Consider the following 23,303-nt stretch of genomic DNA (forward strand, 5'->3'; position numbering starts at 1 on the left):
GAGGGCGGATGAAGTGGTTGGTGTCTGTATGAAAGCCACGGCGGGTCGTGAACCCCGTCGCCTCCACCCGTGCGGCCCCTTCTTATTTGAGCCAGATGTTGGGATACAAGAATCCACTCGTGACAGTCCTCTGATGCTCGTCTGGATATGGATGGATCTCTGTGCCTGTCTCCCCCCCGCGCCCCCCCCCCCCCCCCCGACACTCTCCTCTCTGTCCCTATGGGACACCTCTATCCATCCATTTGCCTCTTCCTTCCCTGCCCCCCCTCCCTCCTCATTTGGCCCACTGCCCCTTTCCTCTTCGCTCAGGGGAAAGACTGCTGTGTGTGTGTTTGTGTGTGTGTGTGTGGATTGCCTGGCAGTGCGCCCACTCCCAGCGCTTCCCCTCCCTTCCTCCCCCCTCCTCCCCTTCTCATCCCTTGCCATCCATCCTCACCCTAACCTCACTTCTGTTTCTCTTCTCCGCCACCTCCATCCTTCTCCTCCTTGTACCTCCCTTTGTCCCCGTCACTCTTTCCACCTGCTTCTAATCACTCCCACTCCATCTCTTTCACTCCCTGCCTCCATTCATACTTCGCTCCCTCCTACGCCCCCCCCCCCCCCCCCCCCTCCTCCCTTCCCTCGTCTCTCTTCCTCGGCGGGGCTCAGGAGCAGTGAACAGGTGTTGTCTCCTTTTGATTTGGGTGCGTTCGGATTAATGCTGTCAGCTCAGCTGTTAAAACAACTGCCACCGCCAGATGCCAGTCGGTTTGAAGCTGGAGCTGTCACCTACACACACACACACACACACACACACACACACACACACACACACACACACAAAAACAACAACGGAACATACGCACACTCAGATGCAAGCGTGCATGCATGGAGGGTGACTTGTGTGTGTGTGTGTGTGTACGTACACACACACACACACACACACACACACACAGGGCCTCAGTGCTCATTGTAATAGCGACAAAGCAAATCAGCTGCTGTACGCCGCTCTTGTCTGTAACCCAGGTGTGTGTTTCTGTAGCCGTCCAAAGCACCACAGCCAGTGGGTTTTAAAAACCACACGGTGACATGATACTTCAAAGATCATTAATACGTAGTCGGAGCCGCTGTAGACTCACCCAGACGACTAGAGTCCATCATCTGAAGGCGCTGTAATGGTAGGAACTAAGCGTTCTCCCCCCGAATGACAGATTGGCTTCTGTCTTCAATGAGTAAGCTTTCAATGAGGCGTGTTTGTATTAGCTTGGCCTGTAACTCTGTTTACTGTTGGAGAAACTCTCCATCCCTAAGGCAACACATGAGTTCTACCTCCCCACCTTCCGCCTCCTTCCCTCCCTCCCTTCCCCTCTCCCCACTCCCTCCTTGCCCTGCTCACACTCACTTGTTCCTTTCTTCTCTCCCACACATCCATTCTCTCCTTTACAACTCGCATCCCCGTCAAACCCATTTGGAGGTTCTACCATTAATATGTTATATTCTTCACATCTATTATCTGTCGGCATGAGCCATAACGTGTGTATATATATATATATATATATATATATATATATATATATATATATATTCCTTTTTCCTATGCTCACAACAGTCTTCTGGCGGATCTGGCAAATCCTTGTAAAGTTTAAACTTTGAGTAAAGAGATGACTAACTTAATATCTGTGATGAGTGGTGTGTGTTCAAGGCCTCATTAATTGCGAGTGAGGTTTTCCTGCCTGTGTGTGTGTGTGTGTGTGTCTGATGGCAGCCATTGGGCTTTGAAGCGGTGACGCAGGTTCCAGTGTCCATTATATGTGAGATTTTTTGTCTATCTTCATCCCTCTCCCTGTTGGTGTCTACCTTCCCCTCTCTCCCACTCTCTCTCCCCCTCTCTCTCCCTCCCCTGCATGTTTGTTTGCTCGCTCCACACTAGACAGTCTTGTGATGCTGGTTGAAGCAGCCATCCGCTCTCAGACACTGGACACAGTTGTTCCCTAGGTCATGTCGGTTTGTCTGACACACTCTCACACCCAAAAGCGCACACACGCACACCCAAGGTACTCTAACATTGAGCCCTCTGTCTGCCCCCCCCCCCCCCCCCCCCCCTCCCTCCACAGTATCGGCTTACTATATGAATGCGCAGAGGAACGCGGCCTTTCCAGCCCAATAACTCCCCCGTTTTAGAGCACACCCTCCTGGTCCGCTTTTGTTGGTTTCGTTTAATTACGCTAACGAGGTTACGGACAAGGTTATCATACCCGACCGCAGTCTGCCGTCTCTTCTGAGCCAAACGTTGTTAAGACAATTAGCCCACTCACAGAGTCATGGGTGCCTCGGTCAAAGGCGCACAGGAATGTTGAGGGAAGAAAAGGAGTACTTATGCAAGGAAGATGGGAGTTGAAGCCAAAGATGTTATGATCTTTCCAAAAGAAGCGGATACACGTGTAATTGAATTGTCGCGGTTAACTTGCCGGGAGAAAGATAGGATTGGTCAGATTAACACGGGATGGATTTGATAAACATCCTAACCGTCCATTACTTGCTGTGTGCGGTGAGCGTTACTAACGGTGTGAGCATTCATTTTGAAATTCGTGTTTTGGTAGATATGCTAATCAAATTTAGACTTTGGACGTATCAAAATTGAATTTGCCCACTGCACTTTTGAGGTACAGGTGGCTCCTCTGCAGTGAGTTGAAGCCATCTTATCTTGAATATAACTAACCAATGGACGTGCTATATTTTGGAAAGTGAGTCCTTGATAAAAGTGTATGAACAAAACAAGATAACTGTAATTTTTATGGCACCAATGTTCATAGCAGAGCACTCATTGGAAAAAGTTTTAATTAAAGGGGGAGTTTGGTGAACTCACAAGAGACCTAAAACAAAGCTAGAAGCCGACTGTCTCCGGAGAGGAAAATAAAACTTCATTTAAATTGTCCCAGATAGATCCAGGAAAAAAAACACAGTATATTCTCTTCTGTTCGCCATGTCTGTGTTTGTCGTTGTGTCCGTAGAATCTTCCTCCTCCTTTTTGTTTGCCACAGATGGCGAAATGATCTAAATGTGACCTAACCAGCAGCGTCGGGGCCGATCGCATCAACCCAACCAAACTTTTTTTTTTTTTCCTTCGCCTGAAAAAACGATAGGATCTTGCCAGGAAAATTGAACGGCAGGAAAGTATTAACGGGGGGTAGACGTGAGCAAATATTTGGAGCACGGTAGCTTGTAAGGGTCAGGCCCCATCAGGCCCGCAAACACACACACACACACACACACACACATGCTAGTCAGCAGCATTCCTGCTCTGTTTGGGCTGTTGTTGCCATTGGTCTAATGGTTCTCACATGCCTGTCGCCTTTCTTTGAGCAGCACGTAGGACAATGTGGGCTATTCTTAAGGCTTTAAGAATAAACGCACTGATGGAACAAACATTCACACATATACCCAAGAAAGACCGAGCGAGACGGACATCAAGACTCGACGCGTGAATAGAGGGAGGAGTGTGCGCGTCTGTTGGTGTCCGTCAGCGGCGTCCGCGTTTACAGGAATAGGCGGGTCCCGCCTCTGCCGTCCGCAAAAGCAGCGCCACTCTAGCGCCAAGCCAACTGTCAATCAAACGGCCCAACACAGGGGCCAAAAATATGATAGCATCAGAAATAACAGTCTTTACCCATCAGTCTCACCCGCACACACACACACACACACACACACACAAGCACGAGGGAGGTGAAAGTCTGAGCGCGGCCCTCTTCGGATAAGCTTCAAACATGCAAAGCAGCATCAGTGTGTCAGGAGTGTCTTGCCGCTCTGTCCGTCTCTCTGTCATTGCTTTGACGGGCAGACGAAAACTGTCACGACTCACAAGAGGAACCGCTGCACTCAGTGTGTGTGTGTGTGTTTGTGCGCGTGTATTTGTGTGCCTATCTCTGGCGTAGTTAATGCGTGGGCCCCCTCCCCCTGTACGCGGTACCCGACAATGTCTTCTTTTGTTGTCACGTTAAAGTGATGCAATAAAGCGGTGCAGTGACAAGGCTTGCCCGGGGGGCTGCGGCGGTGACAGAGACATTGAGCGCGCGTGCACGTGAGTGGAGTGGAGACAAGAGCACTGAAGAGGGGTTATTGCCATGAGACAGATTGCCACTGTCATTTTCCATTACAGCGGCCCGGGCTGCTGTGCGCGACATACTAGCGCGCACACACACACACACACACACACACAAACCGATGCACATCCCTTGGCCTACTTCAACGGGATGCTTCCTACAGGGAGAGATGTGTTTATGGCAGCACGTTGGGAAGGCGGTCTCAGAGACGCATCTTTTCAAAACCGATCGTAAGAAGGTTCTTTTTTTACTTTTCGTTCAGGAGGCGTCAAGTTTTCACCCGGCAGAAGCGCCGTGATCCGGTCTACTTGTCGGAAAAGCTCTTTAGAAGGATCCTCGGCGTATGCGTCGAGTTTTAAATACAGCGTGACCCTTTGTTGTGTGTGAAGCGCTTATTATCTATTCAAAAGTCCCTTATGAGGCTCTGTTTGTTAACCAGGCAATTAGCGGTGCAGTATGTGGTGCTTATCAGTAGCACAGTTGACTCTCGGTGTCCTCAGCCCGTGAAGTACGAGGCAGTAAAATGAAAATGGGATCGTTGTTGGGCCTCATAGCTGGTCCCTAACAAGGTGCGATGGCAGCGGCTATCAGAGGCCGAGCTGAGTTAGTCCACAGCCGATTCAAATGTTGAGATGCTATCAGGCACGATTTAATGACAATGGAGAACACAGAGGCAATCGAGGGAATGGTGAGTGTGTGTGTATGTGCGTGAAAGGAACGTTTCTCTTGTCGCTCGCAAAAACACCACATTTAGATAGCATCGCCAATTCCTCCAGCTAGGCACCAAAACAACACGCAGAGGAGAGTAGACGGAGAAGACGACGAAGAAAAAAGAATAAGGAGAAAAAAACGGTACACAGGCGAAAGGAAACAACAAGGAAAAGTTTTTCTGCGACTTTCTCGAATGTCGCTCCAGATTTTGCCCTTCATCGTTCTTTCACAATGTCGCGCCCTCTCCGCTGCTATTTCTGACTGCCAGTGTGTGGATCTGGCTCGCTGAGATTTCATGCCAGTGTAAAAATTGGCTGAGGGTTTGGTTCAAATCAAATTGGACATAAGCACCCACAACACCATCTGTTAGGGAAAGGCAGTGGAGTGAAGGGCAGAACTCTGCATTCAGTTAAATGGATTTTCAATTTATGAAATTGTTGACTGACACCCTTGTAAATGTTCGTTTTATGTGCCGCGGCCTATTCTTAGAGCGTCAATTTGATCCAAACATGTCGCTTTACGTCTTTACAATTAGTAATATTAGACTGGGGGGGGGGACTACATCTGTTGTTTTGTGTTAGTTGAATTTCTTTTTTTATACATATTCTTTCAGCACATTGGCCTCACATTTTTCTTTTCCCTTACACCTTGTCGGACTTTTAAAAATTACTAAATAACGCCTTCTCTCCGGTTAGTCTTCAGGTGTTTTGGCAAGGGATGTAATGTGTGTGTGTGTGTGTGTGTGTGTGTGTGTGATTTTCTGTTAACAGGTGTGTCGCCCTGAAACGTGTCTGCGATCGTCCCAGTCCTTTGGGGAGGACCATATGCTTCTCCCAAAAATTCGCTCTGTAAATAATAGAAGTCTCTCAACTCTCAGAAGTCGATGTCACGTATAGGTCGGCGTGTGAGTGTGTGCCATATACACTGTGTGTGTGTGTGTGTGTGTGAGTCCCCTTAGCTCGCTTAGTGGTCTGGGTGGTTATTAATAACTAAACTTGGAGCGACTTCTGTATTCACCGTGTCACCGTGGACGTCTGAGACGGACTAGGGAGTCTAAGACAAGCTCATACAGAATATATATACGCACGTTTTCTGAGAGGGCTAGCAAGCCAGGAGAAGGAATTTAGTGTTTGCACAGAGGCCCGGCCACCGCGGCAACTGTTGCCAAGCGCTGCTCTCCCCAGCAACAAGCCAGTAATTGGTACCGTTAGCGGCTAACCTTGCGGAGGTGGTGGTGCGAGGTGGACTTGGACAAAAAGCTTTTTCATACGTACCCCCCTCTCCATCTCTTCCTCCTCCCTCAAGCCGCCGTCTAGCGCACGCTTTTTTTCTTTTCTATATTTTTGAATGCCTGTATTCTTGGCACGACCATCTCCTCTTTGGAAAACGATTGGACCGTCTTTAGAAGGAATCGATGAAAATGTGTCCAGACGCACGGCCCAGCTCAACCAGACATGAATTGATCATCAAAATATCAACATCATCATTTTGTAATGGAGTCTGCTGGTGCCTTGGGTGCGGGTTGGGGGGGGGGTTGGGAATGCCAGATTGAAGAAAATGTTTCATTTCTGAAGTTTGTTTGCCCGTCTCCATAATGTAGAAGATCCAGTTGTTCTAACTACTGAAGGAAGACTTAAATGATCTCAATCCCTATCATATATTGAGTGTGATTCAGTTAAGATCACATTATAGCCATGCCCCTTCTCCCCGTCTCCGTCATGGTCCGTCATGGTCGCCGGCGAATGTGTTTCCACCACAGAAGTCGGCACACATCTCCACTCGCTCTCTGTTACTTCTTCCCTCAATCTCAATACCTCAGTGTTCAGGGTGGCAGCCTCGGACAAACTCCGCTAGTGCTCGTATAATTGCTTATTCAATGCTGACCACTGCTCGGTTTAGGATGGAGGAGGGGAGCGGAGAAGGAAAGGGGTGTGGGGGAGGGGTGACTAGCTAGCCCTCCCTGTAGCTGCCAAGGCCCAAGTCAATGTGGAGCCTGTTTTTTCAGGATATAAGGGCCGACCGTGGGTCCCAAGCCAGGGCCCTTTCCTGTGGGCCCTCCTCCTCCTCCTCGTCTTCGTTCTCCTCCTTCATCCTCCACCCTCCTCTGAGCCCGGCTGGGCCTGGCGCTGGCACAGAGGTCCCTTTGTTGTGCACCCGAGGGCCGGTCTCTCTCTCTCTCTCTTTCCACAAGCCCCCTTTCTCCTCCTTCCCCTCCTCCTCTTTACCATCCCTCCCTTCCTCTCCCCCACCCCCTACTTCTTAAAAGGTCTCCAGGCCTCACAAAAATGAGATAATAGGAAAAATAGAGCTGGCCGCTTGTGGTGACTCAGGGCAAAACGTCTGGGTGAAAAAAATAGAAAGTGAGTGAGAGGAGAGAGGGACGGTATTGTTGGTTGGGGCGAGCTGCACTAAAATTCAGTGTCCTCCCATCTCTCTCTCTTCCTCTCCATCAGCTTCTGAACCACAAGCTCACTGTGGATCCAAAAGCTGCATCGGGGCTTGCTCTACACACACAGACACACACACAGACACACACACATTGTCTCCCTCCCTCTCGGCAGGTGGACGGGGTTGTTTTGGCTCGGCTGCAGGGCAGCAGCTTGACTCCGTTTGAGCCAATGAGCCAAGATAATAGTTGACGATTCCAGAGTTATTGTCAGTCCACCCCCCCCCCTCTGTTTTTCCCAGAATCCCTTTCGCCGCCATGCGGGATCGGAGCCGGAACGCTACCCCCCTGATGAATTAGTGCACTTTCGTTTTTTAAAAGAGTTTCCAACGTGCCGCTTATTGTCAATATTGGGTTTAAATGTTTTATCCAATGTAAACATCCTTCAGCTTTAATAAGAAGCTGGAAAAAGCTGATACAGAATATAAATTAAATAAATATTCCGATTTTTCCGACCTTAGAGCTTCTGAAGTGTAAACACACACACTCCTTTACTGCGGCGTGCAGCTACCAACTTTAAATTCCTTTTATTTCCTTTTATTTCCTCACCCCTTCATTTATTGTGAAGGGGGAACCAGGATTGCCTTCTCGCCTACGTCCCGCCCTGCAAATATGCAGCCCACACCCCTGCCTGGGCACCAAACTCCCCCGCTTACCTCACATAACATAACCTGACACACAAACACACACATCCACGCGCCCTACGCGTCAGAAGAACAGGGAGTGGCTCCTCTTATTTTCATGGAAAGTGTTGTGCTGTCCTCCTTTTTATTATGTGATTTTTCGCTTGCCGTGTTTCCCTGCAACTGTCAAGCGGACTTTGGAAAAGAAAAATATGATACATATAAATAACTCCTGCCGGGTATAAAATCGGGCGAATCCCAACTGGGCTCAGGCGAATAAATCCTTCATTGTGAGAGAAGTGGAAAGAGTTGTTCCAGAGCTGATTTGCATCAGGCAACCTGTCATTGCGGCGCGGCGTGTCGGGCAGCGATGGCCGTGCCTCAGCTCCTGATACGAAGATGACAACGAGGAAATGGACTTGGGACTTGGAGGTATACAATCGCCCAAACAGCCATGTGACAGAGCCAGGGCGCCTTCCTGAGGTCACCTCTTCAGGATGCACACGCGTGTGGCTTGTGTTTATCACGGGTGACAGTGACGGGTTCATTTCTCATAGTGTTCACCACATCAATCAACATCTCACTAAAAGCTACAGCACGCCATCTCCTCCCCTCTCCTCTTCCCCCTTTTCCTCCCCTCCCCTCCTCCTTACCCATTTCCTCCCTTTTTTTTTTTCTTCTCTCTTTTATTTTTTTGCCATCGGCCGCACAATGAAAGAGCCTCTTGGCTTTTATTAATAGTTAAAGTGGCCCCGGCCTGTCACTGGGGACAATAACTGCAGCCCTGTTAATAAATAAAAATAATAACTAGGAGATGGAGACCGAGAGCGAGTGCAATGGTAAGAGAACAGGCGACACTGCCATTTGTTGTTCCCTCTCACTTGTCAAAGCTCTTTGGCTTAAAAGCCTCTGTCATTGTTGAGGGAGAGGGGGGCTGCAGGCAGAGATGGGAGTGAGAGACATAGAGAGAGAGGGGGGGAGCGCCAGGGGCTAATAGCACCTGTTGGGGTGATGGTGAGACAGCTGTCAGTGGGGGGCTGAGGACGGCAGTGGGGAGGGGAAGGCAGGAGCACACTCTCTCTTCCTCCCTACGCATGCAACGGATCCCTCCTCCGTCCACCTCCCAATAACCTATTCCCCGAAGGCTACGGCGGCCCCCGACAGAAAGCACCAGGGCCCACCAGGGCCCGACTGACTGGCTGAGTGGCAGCGGCGCAAAAAAAGGACAGACCAAGGACGGGGGAGGAATGGAAGGAGCCATAGGTGGACATCTTGATGTTCAACATTGATCTTCAGTCACATCTGCGTGTGTGTGCGTGTGTGTGTGTGTGTGTGCCCCTTCTAATCAACGAACCATGAGTTACTCTTGTCTTGATGCCTAAAGGAAAGGTCCTGATTCAGGCCTCTGGGGAGGCTGCAGGCACACACACGCACGCACACACACACACACACACACACACTGAGGTAGAGTATGTAGGATGCGCTGCAGCGCTTGGCGGGTGTCTGAGCAGAGCTCGTATGGGGGCGTCCTTGTTTGTGCGTGTGATCATGTGTCGTTTAAAAATCCTAAAAATCTCCAGGTGGCTGCACATCCTCATCTCGCCGCGTTCACTCCATCGCAGACAGGAGAGGAAGAAAAAAGTAGATGGATGAAATGAAAAGAAAGGAGGAAGTTTAGGGGGAGGGGGTGGGGGGGGGGGGTTGTATTTGGATGCCGGATAAAAAGTGTTGTGATTTGTTGTGGAGTGCGGCGGCGCGTACGCTCATGTCTCACTTAGTGGAGGAAAAGTGTTAAGCTGTTGAGCTCAACACGCTGGACATCTCCGTCTCTCCCTCCCTCCCTCTCACCGGGGGAGGCATTAGCGTGTGTCGGTGCGGGCAAGCTGTCTCATACCAGTGAGATTAAGACTTCTTTTTTTTTCATAAATCAGTCTTGTCATTATGGAACGGAGGGGGGGGGGGGTAATAATCTGGGGGGGGCAAACAAACTTTTCTTGTGCCGTCAGCATCTGCAGCCGCACACAGACGGCGTGCTCTCACTGCAGTGTGCGTGCGTGCGTGCGTGCGTGCGTGCGTGCGTGCGTGCGTGTGTGTGTGTGTGTGTGTGTGTCTGCGTTTCTCGGAGGGTTTTGTGCATTCGAGCGCACCTGTTGGCTGATAGGGTTAATCTCCTCACTCAAAGTGTAAAACCTCCTTCCTTAGCAAGGCCTTGCATCCCGAGTGCAGATGGCTCCCAGTAAACACAGTTCTCTCTCTCTCTCTCTCTCTCACCCTCTTGCTTCACACTTTCAGTCCGCCTTTGTCTGATCATTTCATTCGCTCCCCTTTGTTCACATCAATAACAGTCAACAGGGCGACTGGCTTGATGGTCGCATCGCCCTGTGTGTGTGTGTGTGTGTGCGCGCGCGGCCGCCTGCTATTAGCACATAGATGTGCACACATGTCTGAGTCCCAGCATGCGTGCGCTCTCTTCTGTGACATTTCCATTTCCCCCCACTGCGTGTGCATTTCTGTGTGTGTGTGTGTGCGCGCATGTGAGCGCGACCATAGTTAGGACCGTAATTAGTGTTCCTGTGTGCACGTGCGCGTGAGTGTGCACGGGTGTGTGCGTTGTGTGTGTGTGTGTTGAAAACAAAGCTGGGGCTGATAATGTGTCCATTGTGGCGGGTGCATTAAGGCCCTCTTTGTCTCAGGGCCCACAGGGCTAATGATTCTCTAGCAGCAGGTGAGAGGGAAAAAGCCTCTCTCTTTCTCGCCACTTGTCTCTCTCTCTTTATCTTGCGCTGCCTCTCTCGCTCTTTCCCTTTTGCTCACTTGTTTTTGTTCTTCATATTTCCTCTCTGTTTCGATTATCAGCTTCTCTCTCTCTCTCTCTCTCTCTCCCCCTCTCTCTCCTGCTGATGCGGCCATTAGGCTGAGCTGCCGCTGCCTTTATTACAGCAAATGGACTTTAAATGAGCTTTATTGTCATGTTGGCCAGCCAACTGAATCCCTCTCTCTCTCTTTCCTCCCCCTACCCCCCCCTCCCCCACAACCCCTCCCGCCCCTTCCCCCGAAACAGAGGCCCCCAGCATTGAGAGGCTGTTGTCAAAGGACTGGAAGGATAAACTTTTGGCCATGGGCTCAGGGCACATCGGAGAAATTAAAGGTATGGTAAAAGAAAATATTGACAGAACTAAACTTAAATTCATTTCAATTAACCCTTCAAACTTAATAAGATGCACCTCCGATGTCCATTGAGTGAAAATAAAATCCAAAAATGAAATCCGTTCATCTACTGAGCAACCTCTAAAAATGACCTTGCCGCTTAATCAAAAGGGATCAAGGTAGTTGTGGTCCGCATCCATGGTTACACTGCAGAACTGCTAGTAGCTAATGCAACAAGACTGTTTGTACTGCAGAGTCTGTCAAAAATCAAAATGACACACAGTATGGTTAAAAAACAAACAAGGGTCAGGCGAAGCCCATGGACGACTCACCTGACTCCACGGCAACAACGGGACATCCGGCACGAGGGGAAACCAGAGCAAAAAGTCACAAACCAAAGGAAACCAACAGACGTTTTGCAGCAGGTTACGTTATTCGCCAGTATTAAGCCTCAGAACATCTCTATGATGTTTATCTTGGAGCCCAGCCTGAAAATAACAATAAATCACGCCTATAAAACGCGATTCAAGTGAGTGGAAGCCCAGGAAACACCTTCCAGTCTAAACGGAACCGGCATTTACCAGAATCGGCTGAACTGAACTCAAATCGTTCAGCCTGCCCCTGAACTGAACCGAGCGGCCCACGTGAAACGGCCCGTGGCGTCCCGCGCTAGTCCACTGTCCGCACCGGGAGAGCGAGGGGCCGACGGAGGGCGCGGGAGCAGAGAGAAAGAGCTCGGCTGCTACTCCCTGTAACTCCAGGGCACAGCCGCTCCTCCGGTTATTGAGCTTCATTAGGAAGCAAAGCAATATGTAATCAAAGAACCTCGCGGAGCGGCGTGGCCGTCCAGAAGGTACTGAGGGCGGGGGGGGGCCTCAATTGATCAAACCCCCTTTTTCCCAGCTCCCTGCCGCGCTGACATTTCTGTGTAGGGGCGTCCCGCGTGGCGCAATGCACACACACACACACACACACACACACCAACAGCTGGGTAGCCACATCAGGAGTATGAATGAGTGTACAGTCGGGTCTGTGAGTGTGTGTGCGTGTGCTTACGTAACAACTTGCGTGTCTATTAACGTTTACTTGCCGCTGTTGTTGTAGGGTAAAAAGGAGATGTGTATGGAGTTGTCATATTTGTGTGTGTGTGTGTGTCTCATTTGTCAGTGCTTCCCTCAACTTTTTTTTCCCCCATCGAATACCATTGAAGAGCTTTTTGTGAGGGAACAAAGTGATTTTGAGCCACCGCCTCCTGCTCAGTCGGCCTTATTGAGAAGCGACGTTGGTAAAAAGGCCCCGTGCGGTTCACTTAGCAAAACACACACATTCTGTACACACACACAAGTCCCCACAGTTATTAACCAGATCTACAGCACAGAGTGACGTGAGAGTCATCTGTTAAGCTCTTGAATTGAGTCTCATAAAGTTTATTGTATCTGCCTGTTCATCGGAAAATATTCAAACCAAAGACCCGTGAGTGTCCATTCCATCACTCTGAAACATCCCGTGTGTCTTTTGTTTCATTTTAAAGTCTTTTTTCCTCAAACCAAGAGTGTGTTGTTCTGGTTTGAATGCAGCCCTGATCCCCAACATGAGCGGCTTAACAGCAGTTATAGGTAAATTAACTGAGTAAGATCCTGTCTGTAGTGAAAACAATCAAGGTAACTTGATTTACTGAAACCATGTAAGTGCTTTCATCCAACTTTAGTTGTATTACCTTAATGTAAAGTGGACTATTTACAGTAATCATGTCCATGTAAATATACTTCCAGGCTGCTTCACTCTCCACTCTCACACCCTTCCCTCACCCTCTTCTCTCCTCCCCCATCATATCTTATCCATCTCGCCCTTCCATCGCCCCTCATCCCGCCTTACCGATCGGGGGTGTAGGGGGAGGGCGGAGGGGGGGGGGGGGTGGTGATTACACCTGGGGTCATTAATTAGCCCCACGAGTGCGGTGACAGGTATCCCGCCGTTACAAATTGCTTAATTACACCACGCACGACGGCAGGTGTGTGTGTGTGTGTGTGTTGAGTCGACGTGGGCTCGGCAGGCTGCTCGGTAGGCGCGGGGGGGGGCGAGGGTGTGTGTGTGTGAAACCGATGGAGGAAACCAGTTATCGATCCGCATGCCTTTCCCGCAGCAGCGGAGGAAACAAGCCGCCGCCGGCTGATTTATGGGACGGAACCATCAACGGTCTGCATGGGGGAGAGTGAAGAGGAGGGGGGGGGGGGGGGGGGGGGGAAGAAAGCGCCTCATGCCCACGAAAGGAGAGTTTTTCTCAACTCTCCCTCAGTTGGGAAGCGTGCTGTTGTCTTAGATTGTGTTTTCCTTCTGCAAATACTGTGGTTTATTGATGAAGGGTCCAGCTGAGGGGGGGGGCAGCTCGAAGAATAGACGGGCCTGTCTTTTCACACACCTCACTATCCCGCTCGGAGGAATGCCCCCCCCACCTCGACGTACACACGCTTTGCAAAGATATTTGACTGTGTTTGCGTTTGTGCACGTGCGTATTTTCTTTCTACGGGGGGGGTTAACCCCGGCAAGAGCCCCCTACAAGAAAGAGTCCTTTGATCCATCGTTTCACCTTCGCACCCCCCCCTTATCCTTTTTTTTTTTTTTCTTGCCTCGTTTCTCCCCACCCGTCCCCCACCCATTTGAACAGGCTAACGTAACACAAGGCTCTTTCTTGTCTTGGTCAACTCTGGCTTTACACACACACACACACACACACACACACACACATTTCTGGCCCTACAAAGGTGGGTCTGTGAGTTAGGACAGCGACGTGTTTATTTTTCCAGCGGCCAGCGCTCCCGACAGTTGCCTTTATTGTTCATTGTTGGCGGATGGAGGGAGTTTTGGGGGGGAAGTGAGGGAGGCGGAGGAAGGGGGAGTGGTGTTGGTGGGCAGCAGAGGCGGGTGAGGCCGTTGGTGGGGGGGTGAGGCGGTGGATACCAACATAGAGGACAAATGGATGGCTCTCACCTTCCCGGGCAGTCAAAGGGTGGGTCAGCAGCCGGGGCTCCTCGCCCCCCCCGACACCCCCCGACACCCCCCGCCACCCCCCCGTCCTGCGCTCTTTCTTTTCCTCTCTGCTTCCCCCTCTTTCTCTCATCGCCCTAACCCTCTCTTCCTCATCTGGTTTGACTGGTGCAGGAATGTGGCACTGGTAAAGGTAGCAGCTGAAGAACAATGGGGGATTGTGCTACGCCACATATGCACACACACACACACACACACACACACAAAAAGGCATGTAGCACATACATATGACCAGACATGGGCACACACACTCGTACTGATTGTGCCTCAGTGTGCCTCTTTCTAACTACATCCTGTTGAATGATTTAGGCCGTGTGTGTGTGTGTGTGTGTGTGCGCATGTTTTGTGTGTGTATGTGTGTGTGTGTAATGGAGCTCGTATGTCAGGATCTGAGAGGTCAAAGTTCAGGCCATGCTAAATGTGAGCAGGAGGTTGGCTGACTGCAGGGTAAACACAGACCAGACACACTCGCCTGTTCTTTTCTTTTTTTTTTCTTCTGTCTCTCTTTCACTCACACTCGCGCACACACAGTCACAAATGTGGACTGATCTCCGCATTTACCCCTAATTCAGTCAAATCTATTTAGATTTGATGTGAGCTTTACCTATGAACTGCACTTTTTTGATCCGGTGTAAGATTTATTTGGTCCGTTGAACACATTGATCTCTTTTCTTTTCTATTCAGTAAAGCAACAAAGGCAGCGATGGATTCATCTTGACTCTTGAGTAATCACTGCTGGCCGTCTGTGCCCAGAAAAATAAGTCAACATCTGGTTTTAGAACTCGGCACCTAAACACACCTTCCGCCGACGAGCCCCCCCCCCCCCCCCCATCCCAGCACACCGCCCAAATCCCCTTAACAGCCATATATTAGGTTGACCAACAAGCCATGGAGAGCATTACACTGCTTTGTTGTTCCTTCCTTCTCTGTTCCTCCCCTCCATGCCTCTGGCCTCTGACCTCACCCCCGTGACCCTTCCTGCCCTGCGGGTAACCATGAAAGCCGTTCAGAGACAAAGAAGAACACACCGTGACACAACAGCTTTTTTTTTTGTTCCTGTTGCCCTCACATCTTATATTTATGTCTTCATTCAAGCAGTCATTATCGCCGATCACTACTGTGCATGAAATGAGAGAAAAAATGTCCTATCTGTATCTGATCACCTAGACACCATAAAAACCTTTTAGAGGATGAAAGATGTTTCACAGCGCAACCTCAACCGAGTCTCACGCTTTCCTTCAAAGGGCTACCCTCTCACCTTTGACCCCTCTCCCCCACCTCCTTTCCTCGACCTGCAGGTACCGCGGACAGCCTGGCGGAGAAGGAGCGCCAACTCATGGGCATGATCGGCCAGTTGAGCAGCCTGAGGGAGCAGCTCCTGGCGGCCCACGAGGAGCAGAAGAAGCTGGCCGCCTCGCAGATGGAGAAGCAGAGGCAGCAGATGGAGCTGGCCAAGCAGCAGCAGGACCAGGTATGTGTACGGAGGTGCGCTGTGCGTGATGGGACGTGCTTGTGTGTCCGCCGCAGAGCCCATCCATCCCCACAGGTCACTGAGTGCAACTTCAGTTCTCAGGAGAAGCATTTCCACCACTTCCAGTCACTCGTCTGATCTTTAGATATGTTGATTCTTTCGGTGCTACGATTTCCCTCCACATAGTTATGTATCTTACTCCACAGTAACTGTTCAAGTCAGGAGACTTGAGTGGACGCACAAATGCACACACATGCATACAGGCGCGTAAGCATCATCGCAGATCCTCATGCAGATTTTTGAGCATGGCTAAAGACGCTCTCGCTCTCTCTTCCCCTCACACACACACGCATACACACCTGTATAGTGTTTGCACAGCTAGATACATGCGCCTTTGGCAGCTGGAAAACAGGGACAGTGCACAAGAATAAGCTGAGGGTATGTATTGTTGGAGCGGATGTAGCTCACACACACACACACACACACTCGCTCCAAGCTCCCAGGTGATAGAGTTCCAGGTATTTGCATAGAGAAGCGTTTCCCCCCTATGTTGCAAAACGAAGGGCAAGCTTCAGAAGGAAGTAAAATGATCATTTCAGAGAATGTGTTCATGTCAGTGAGTTGTGTTGCTGTTACACTGTTGTCCACTTGGCTGTAAGTCCAGATGAGCTGAGCTCTTTAATATTTCATTCATAGGGCATCGACCCTCTGTCGTGCAACTGGGGTCTCGGAGACCTGCAGATGTGTTGCGTCTCCCACAGGCCGTGCACACGCAGCACAACAACACGCACACACATAATTCATATACATTCCAATAATGTGTTGTGTTCTCCATCCTTAGATTGCCCGGCAACAGCAGCAGCTTCTGCAGCAACAACACAAAATCAACCTCCTGCAGCAACAAATCCAGGTGAGGCCAGTTTATGTGTGAGTGTGTGTGTGAGCGTGTGCGTGTGTGTGTGTGTGTGTGTGTGTGTGTGTGTGTGTGGGCGTGTGTGCGTGTCCATCCACGCATGTAGCCATGTGTATGTATCTGTCAAAGTGTTTGGTTGATGTGCCCTGAAGTGCGTGTATATGACCCACAAAGGCGCTTTTGTGATTGTGATTGTTGCAGCTTTTCTTTGCTCAGCCATCAGTGTTTGATGAATCAGCCTGAATCAGCGTTGACTTGAATTTGCTGCTCCACCTCTAACACATAAACATATATAAATATATATATATAACACATATAAACAACCAACGTTTGTAATCATTGCAATGTGGTCAGTTTGAAAAAAATACGGTATGTTCATTTTAAATATTCACCACCTGAGGATGCAGTGAAGTACACGTTTCTCCTGTTTCTTGCATTGTGTCTTTGAGTGGCTGCAGAGGTGTTTTCACAGGCCGAGCAGTAGAAAGCCTCCGTTTTACAAACTCAAACTACGGCAACTAAGTCAGTAGAGTAGCCAAAAAAAAAGGTCGGGAAGAAGAACATCATTATTACCCATCCAGACCAAGCATACACCTTTCTTAAATAGAGCTTATGTTTCACTCTGATTTATGTCAGTCGCCTGACATCTACAAGAGACTCATCCGTTCTTCAGGATATACTTAAAGGCTTGTCTTGCAAATTTAATAATGCAGATTGTAGCCGATATAGCAATAAAGCAAATCTACAAAATCAACTGAAAAGTCACTTTGAATGCGAATCTGTGTCTTATGCTTGAGAGAAAATGGGTGGGTATATATGTAGCACTTGAAAAAGGAGGTATTGTCCTTTTGGGTGCTACACTGGAGCCTCTATGTTGGTCCAGGTGGCTTGGAACGAATAGCCCATGCCTTTGTAAAAGCAGATGACACTGAATTTTGAGCTGAGAAAGCCGGGCTTTGTATCATAAAGAGACACCCTGTCCAAGAGGGAACACACACACACACACACATTCCCTTTCTCCCCTCAAGAGTTTAACTATACACAGTTTGTGTGATAAGAGACCTTGTGATAGCATGCGTTTGGGACATGTGTCCACGATTCTGTGCAAAGCAGCTGTGTTTATTTGCTTTGTGTTAGTGAAATTCGGAATTGTTTGCGTTTTTTCTTCGCCGACAACAAAAAACAAGAAAATAAAAGAGAATAAGTTGAGGATCACTGTGCATTCTCGAGCGCCCCGCTTCTTCGTCCGTGCATACGGAGCCGTGCTCGCGTCCCGCCGCAGCTGTGTGTGTCAGGCCATAAACACGTCCGCTCATGATTCACTCCCTCGCGACCCCGCCGAAACAAAGCACTCTTTTCCCATGACTTTGCAACCTTTTCCCAAACAAGCGTCTCTCCATTGAGCGGGCCCAACAATAGTTTCTCACAAGCCGGGGCAGCTGTGGGCAGCCCTCGTTAAGAGCGGGACGCAATCGACGGGGGCCCAACGCAGCGCAGAAAAAACAAACCCTCCCCCACCGCCTCACACGGACACGTTCTCGCGTATCACGCGCGGATCAAAAATGGCCGCGACCGCGGACAAACGTGAAGGACGAGAAAAAAAATATATAACTGCACGCCTTCCGTGGACCAGCGAGCAAGTATCGCCAGCAGTCACACAGAGAGCGGGCGCACACTCGCCACTGATGATCAAACACACACTCAATCATCAAAGACTTGGTCGAGAAATACACTGCTTAATCATTCATGAAGAGATTGTCCGCACAATCCCACAATACAATGGCCTGCCAGAGAGAGGGCACCAGGTTCGGTGTGTGTGTGTGTGTCTGTATGATAAGCCCCTTGTGATTGCATTTCCCCCTAACGAGGCTGAGTTCAGCTGTCCCTTCGTGTGTGTGTGTGTTTGTGTGTCTGCGTCCTTGGCTTTGTTAGGCCCTAGCCCCCCAAAGGCCTGTGAAGAATGCTTTCAACCGTCCACTTGGAAGAGGTGATGAAATGAAACGAATAATCAAGCCCATGAAAAAGAGAGCAGAGTGACACACATCCCTCATGAAAGGAGGACAAATTATTTATTGTCCCCGCGTCCGGTTTTCCTATTTACAAAAAAAAAAATTTCCTTCTCAACCCTCGAAAAACCAAACCGAGCCAGCAATATGCGCGTTGGCGTCCGCCATTCAGGCCAACGGCGCTCGCTGAATGTGGTGCGAGCCGACAAACGAGTTCATTTACAGAGGCAGGCATGGCAGCGGCACAACTAATGACACACGGTGTGAGCAGGACACACACACACACACACACCAGTCATTAGTGTCTACAAGTCAGCGATTGGCTACTTTATCGCTCTGGCTAATTCATTCTACCTGGAATTATACATGAATTATCATCGATTATGGTGCATGCATGTCACCCCCCCCCCCCCCCCCCCCCCCTCCATACACACACACACATTCATGTTTTACCTTTTCACGGAGCTTTAATTCTGTTTAACCCTCTTGAACCTAAACTAAACCTAACCTTTAGCCTGACTAAACCTCTAGGAGTCCTGACCCTGAAGTATCACTACACCAACCCAATCCCTTCAGTCTTAAACCTAAACCTGGTAAATATGCCGTCCGCTTGCATAACATTGGGCTCCATCTGAGGGTATAGCAAATGTTGCTCTCTGAAGAATTACAAAACAAGAACCTGTGTGCGCATAGAGACACAGACAGACACACACACACTACCCCCCGCTAGGGGCCATCTTGTTAAGCTCAAAGAGGTGAGCGCATTTCCTCGAGCTTCCCTTTTGCCTTGGCCCTCGGCTTCTCTCGTTCTAATTAAACAACTTGTCTCAGAGGCTCCCCCCGGTGTTGCCCGGGACGACCGCTGCCGCCCGCACGGGGAGGCGCGACGGGGATGAAAGGAGCTCACCTGCCGAGCGGCTCAGGGCTTACCTTGAGAACGCGCTCATATTCATGGAACAGAGGCAGCGCGCTCACACGGGATGTATATGGAAAACCGAGGGATGAGCGGACACCAGTGTGGGCTGCCTAATGAATCCAACCAAAACACACACACACACAGTGTGTCTCTGCAGGCTGTCTGTCATCTCATCACGCGCCACCGCTTGCTATAGGTGGGAGACGGCGAGCGCGGACGGAGAAGAGGTGTCTAGAAAATGAGTAAAGCCACCTGATGCTTTGACGAGTTTAAGAGAGACCCGACGGGCCGCCGGCTAACGAGCTCTCTATTAAGACTAACCCACATCGGTAACTTAATCACACCGACACACACACACATCCTGCGAGTGTTACACCTGATGCGGTCACGAGCGCAGGCCTTTCAAAAAAAAAAAAAAGTCAATCCTGTGGGGGTCATAAACAAAAGGATAAAACCCTGAAAAGCTTTTCATTCACTTCCACGCGCGCACACACACCACACCAGCACCTCTGTGCTCTGTGCACGGGAGCGGCTCACCCAATTGCCTGTGTAATTGTTTAATCACTCCCATTACACCGCGACCGGTGTAATTTGTGTTTTTCTTAACGCACTTCATGTGTCAATGCACGCACACGTAAACACGCACACGCACAGTTATAATCTGGACCATAACGGAGCAGCCATTCCCACAGAGAACCGCCGTCTCTCCCAGGCCTTCTCTCTAGTGCCCTCACACACACACACACACACACACACCTATATGTGTGTGAGTGTGTGTGTGCAGCCATTGCGGTGCCAGTGGGACATGCACCATGCCCCTACACTGACAGCAGGCTGGCCCCTAACAGCCCCTGTCCTTAGAGAGCTAATGGAGCAACATTAAAAGCCAGCTATTTCTCTCTCCCTCATTCCGCCTCTCTCTCTATTTCCAAATTAATTATCGGTTCTGTCGCTTGCACGTCTCTTCTTTAGCAATAGGTCACCCGGGTTTCGCATTAATTGCCCGAGCATATGGTCGGCAACAGATTTTAGCTGTGGGACTCGCACTTAAGCGGGGCCTATTTTGTTTTTTCCTCCTCCTTCCGTTTTTTTTTTTTTCTCCGTCACGTGCGCAGGTCTACGGCGCGAGCCATATTGTGCGGCGCTGGCAGCTATTGTTCGGCGCATTCACTTCATAGAGCTAATTACTCCCCAATAATAACTTTACCTTGGAGTTTTTAGCGCGCCGCGTGCCAACCAACCTGTTTCGCACCCCATATGTTAATTAGCGGCCACATCTTCATTATGCCGCAGCGGCGCTTTAAGTTCAAGCTGTGCCGCCTGGCGCGTGGTGAACGCCGCCTCGACTCGCTGCCAATTATCCCACTCCTGCTCCCCTCTCTCCGTCTCTCCTCCTGGCGCTCCTTCTCCCTCGCTCGCTGAGAAGTTCCCTCTCCGGGGCGAATCCGCCACTTCTCTCTTTCCTGTCCGTCCTTTTTGCCCCCTGTGGAAGTTCCTAAGAACAAAAAGTTTCAAATGTTTTCCCGATATATGCATACAATTCCCTTTCCAATCCCTATATTTATTCTTTGTTTTGCATTCAGTCATCACTGATTAGAGGCTTTTTTTTACTTCAGATAAGCTGCAGCTTTGTTTGTTTCAGGTCTCTTTTTTGGATCTGGAGGAGGGTTTTGCGGATTAAAAGCGCAGCTCCTCATCCTCCAAGTCGGCAGCCGACCGTAGCGGCAGTGTGATGTTTCGTCTGCGTGTGTTGTAGGTTTTCATGTTCGCTTTGGGCCTGATGTGAGAGAGGAGCTGACGAGTGCGTTATTCCCCAAAGCGCCTGCTGTTTCAGATGTGCCTTTTTCCTTTATGTGGAATCTGGAGATTTTCTGATAGATCTGGCCTCGCTCGCACTTTCCCCGTCTCTGGTAATCTCACCCTCACTTTCTCTCTCAGGCTTCCGTCTTTCAAGGCATCCCTTTGTCTCTGATTCTCATTCTCTAATTTGAGACAGCTCTTTCCCTCCCTTATCTTCCCCTACGGTTTCAAAGTTTGCTACGTGATCACGAGGCCAACACTCCCCATCCTCTTTCAGGTATTGCATCAGTGTATATTTAACATGGGGAGTAATATCAGATCGGGTCATCTTGTAAATGGTAGAGGAATTTAAATGTGAAGGAATGCATGAGGAAGACTCTCCAATATCCCCTGATCAGCTAGTGAACAAACCACCCTATGTCCTCCACACACACACACACACACACACACACACACACACAGTTCAGACCGTTTTTTGTAGTGCCCTGTTTCCCACTGTTACGCTCGAATTACTTTGACCCATGTGTTCTGCCTCATATGTGTGTGTATCACCATTTAGAGGTCAGTGTGTGTGTGTGTGTACCAGTGACCATGGTAAGCTACGCAGGGCTGCTCATCAGCTCAACAGCTGTTACACATGTATCCAACTCAACTATTATAACAGCGCCATATGGGCGGGAGTAATCCTCCATAAACCATTCTCCCCTTCTTCTATTTCCTCCTTTGTCCCGTCTCTGTTGCTTGATCTTCTTATCCCGCTGTGGATACTCACATGTGTAGTGCAGCAGTTCTCACTGCTAATTATTCTACATTCCTATTGTAGGCAGAGATAGTTATGAGACAGATACAGAGAAGACATGTAAAATCTTCATTTTCCACTGTGATGACAGGAAGCACAGCCATCTGCAACCCCCCCCCCACACAGACGTAATAGAGTATATGTGTGTCTATGTACACTATGTATGTATTACAGCTGCCACAGACATATCTCCTCCTTCTCTCCCCCCCCCCCTCCCCTCCTCTCCTCCCTACGGTACATTTCAGTGTTGCTAGCCAGCGCCACTCCAGCATATGTCCAATTAGGCCTGAAAGGCAAAGCGGAACAGTTCTGTCTGTGATTCGTCCCCGCGGGGGTCCTGTCCGAGCGTCGCGCTGGAGCGCCTCTCCCTTCTGATCGCGCAGCGCGGCGGTTTGTGGTTAACCGAAATGGTGGAGTAATTATTGTTTTTGGTGTAAGGGGGGAAAAACGGGAGTCGCTTGAAGAGAGCCATGTTCCCCCCGCGCTGTGATAGTTTGATTACAGTGCTGCTGGCTGCGGCATGCCGACGCACACAGGGGGGAGGGAGGAGGAGGACACACACACACACTCACAGCTAGGTGCTTGGAGCACACAAGCATGCATACGCCCAGGGAGAAATTGAGACTACACTCACAGGCAGGGGAAGCTGGGAGCGCTGTTGGCGGTGAGAGGCAGCCGCTCTCTCTGTTTACCTGTTTCAGGCCCTTCAGGTGTCCGTATCACGGAGATGTGATTCCACCGCGGCACCTACTCATACTTGTGATTGTGCAGCCACTTTAAGCCATTTACATCAGATGGCAGATCAGTCTTCAGCTTTTACCTGCCCATTACCTCATCCCGACACTACCTCCCTGCTCTCCTGGCGAAACAGAAGCGGCAGGAGAAGGAGTTGGAAAGAGGGAGCAAAGTGTTTTTGCAACCAGGACTACGTGTCCAAGGCCTTAAGACCCAATCCGAGATTTTATTTAAAGGGGCATCTGTTTTTTGACACGTGCAGTTCAGTTAACCCATCTCGTGGATTATAAGTAAGCCTTTGACAACAGTAGATCTCTCGAGGAGATTGGAAATCTCCTTTCAAAAGACATCACAGGTGTGCATGCACCTTTTTATAATTTGCTCACTCAAATGAGGAACCTGGAAATCTGTGAAACTCCTTGTATTGATGTGTGGAGATAAGTGAGCTGCATAGCTGGACCTGCTTCTTCGCCAATGAAAACATCACATTGTGTGTTGAAGATCATTAAGGGAAAATAACATAAATGACAGGATGTGCTTATACAGCTAAAAATTGTACCTGATCCTGTTGCATCCAAAATAACGGCCACTCGGAAAACACGTTGTTCTTCT

At 49.7% G+C, this 23,303-nt stretch overlaps 1 protein-coding gene across 1 annotated transcript in view; it reads left to right on the forward strand.

The window, feature by feature from the left end:
• Positions 1–23,303, forward strand: part of sox5 (SRY-box transcription factor 5) — a 68,085-nt gene that overhangs the window by 24,616 nt on the left and 20,166 nt on the right. The window contains exons 4-6 of the mRNA XM_078100951.1: positions 10,921–11,007; positions 15,350–15,522; positions 16,364–16,450. Coding sequence (XP_077957077.1) covers positions 10,921–11,007; positions 15,350–15,522; positions 16,364–16,450 — 347 coding nt within the window. The remainder of the gene's footprint in view (positions 1–10,920; positions 11,008–15,349; positions 15,523–16,363; positions 16,451–23,303) is intronic.

Source organism: Gasterosteus aculeatus, chromosome 4, assembly GCF_964276395.1.
Source record: "Gasterosteus aculeatus chromosome 4, fGasAcu3.hap1.1, whole genome shotgun sequence".
Taxonomy (NCBI): Eukaryota; Metazoa; Chordata; class Actinopteri; order Perciformes; family Gasterosteidae; genus Gasterosteus; species Gasterosteus aculeatus.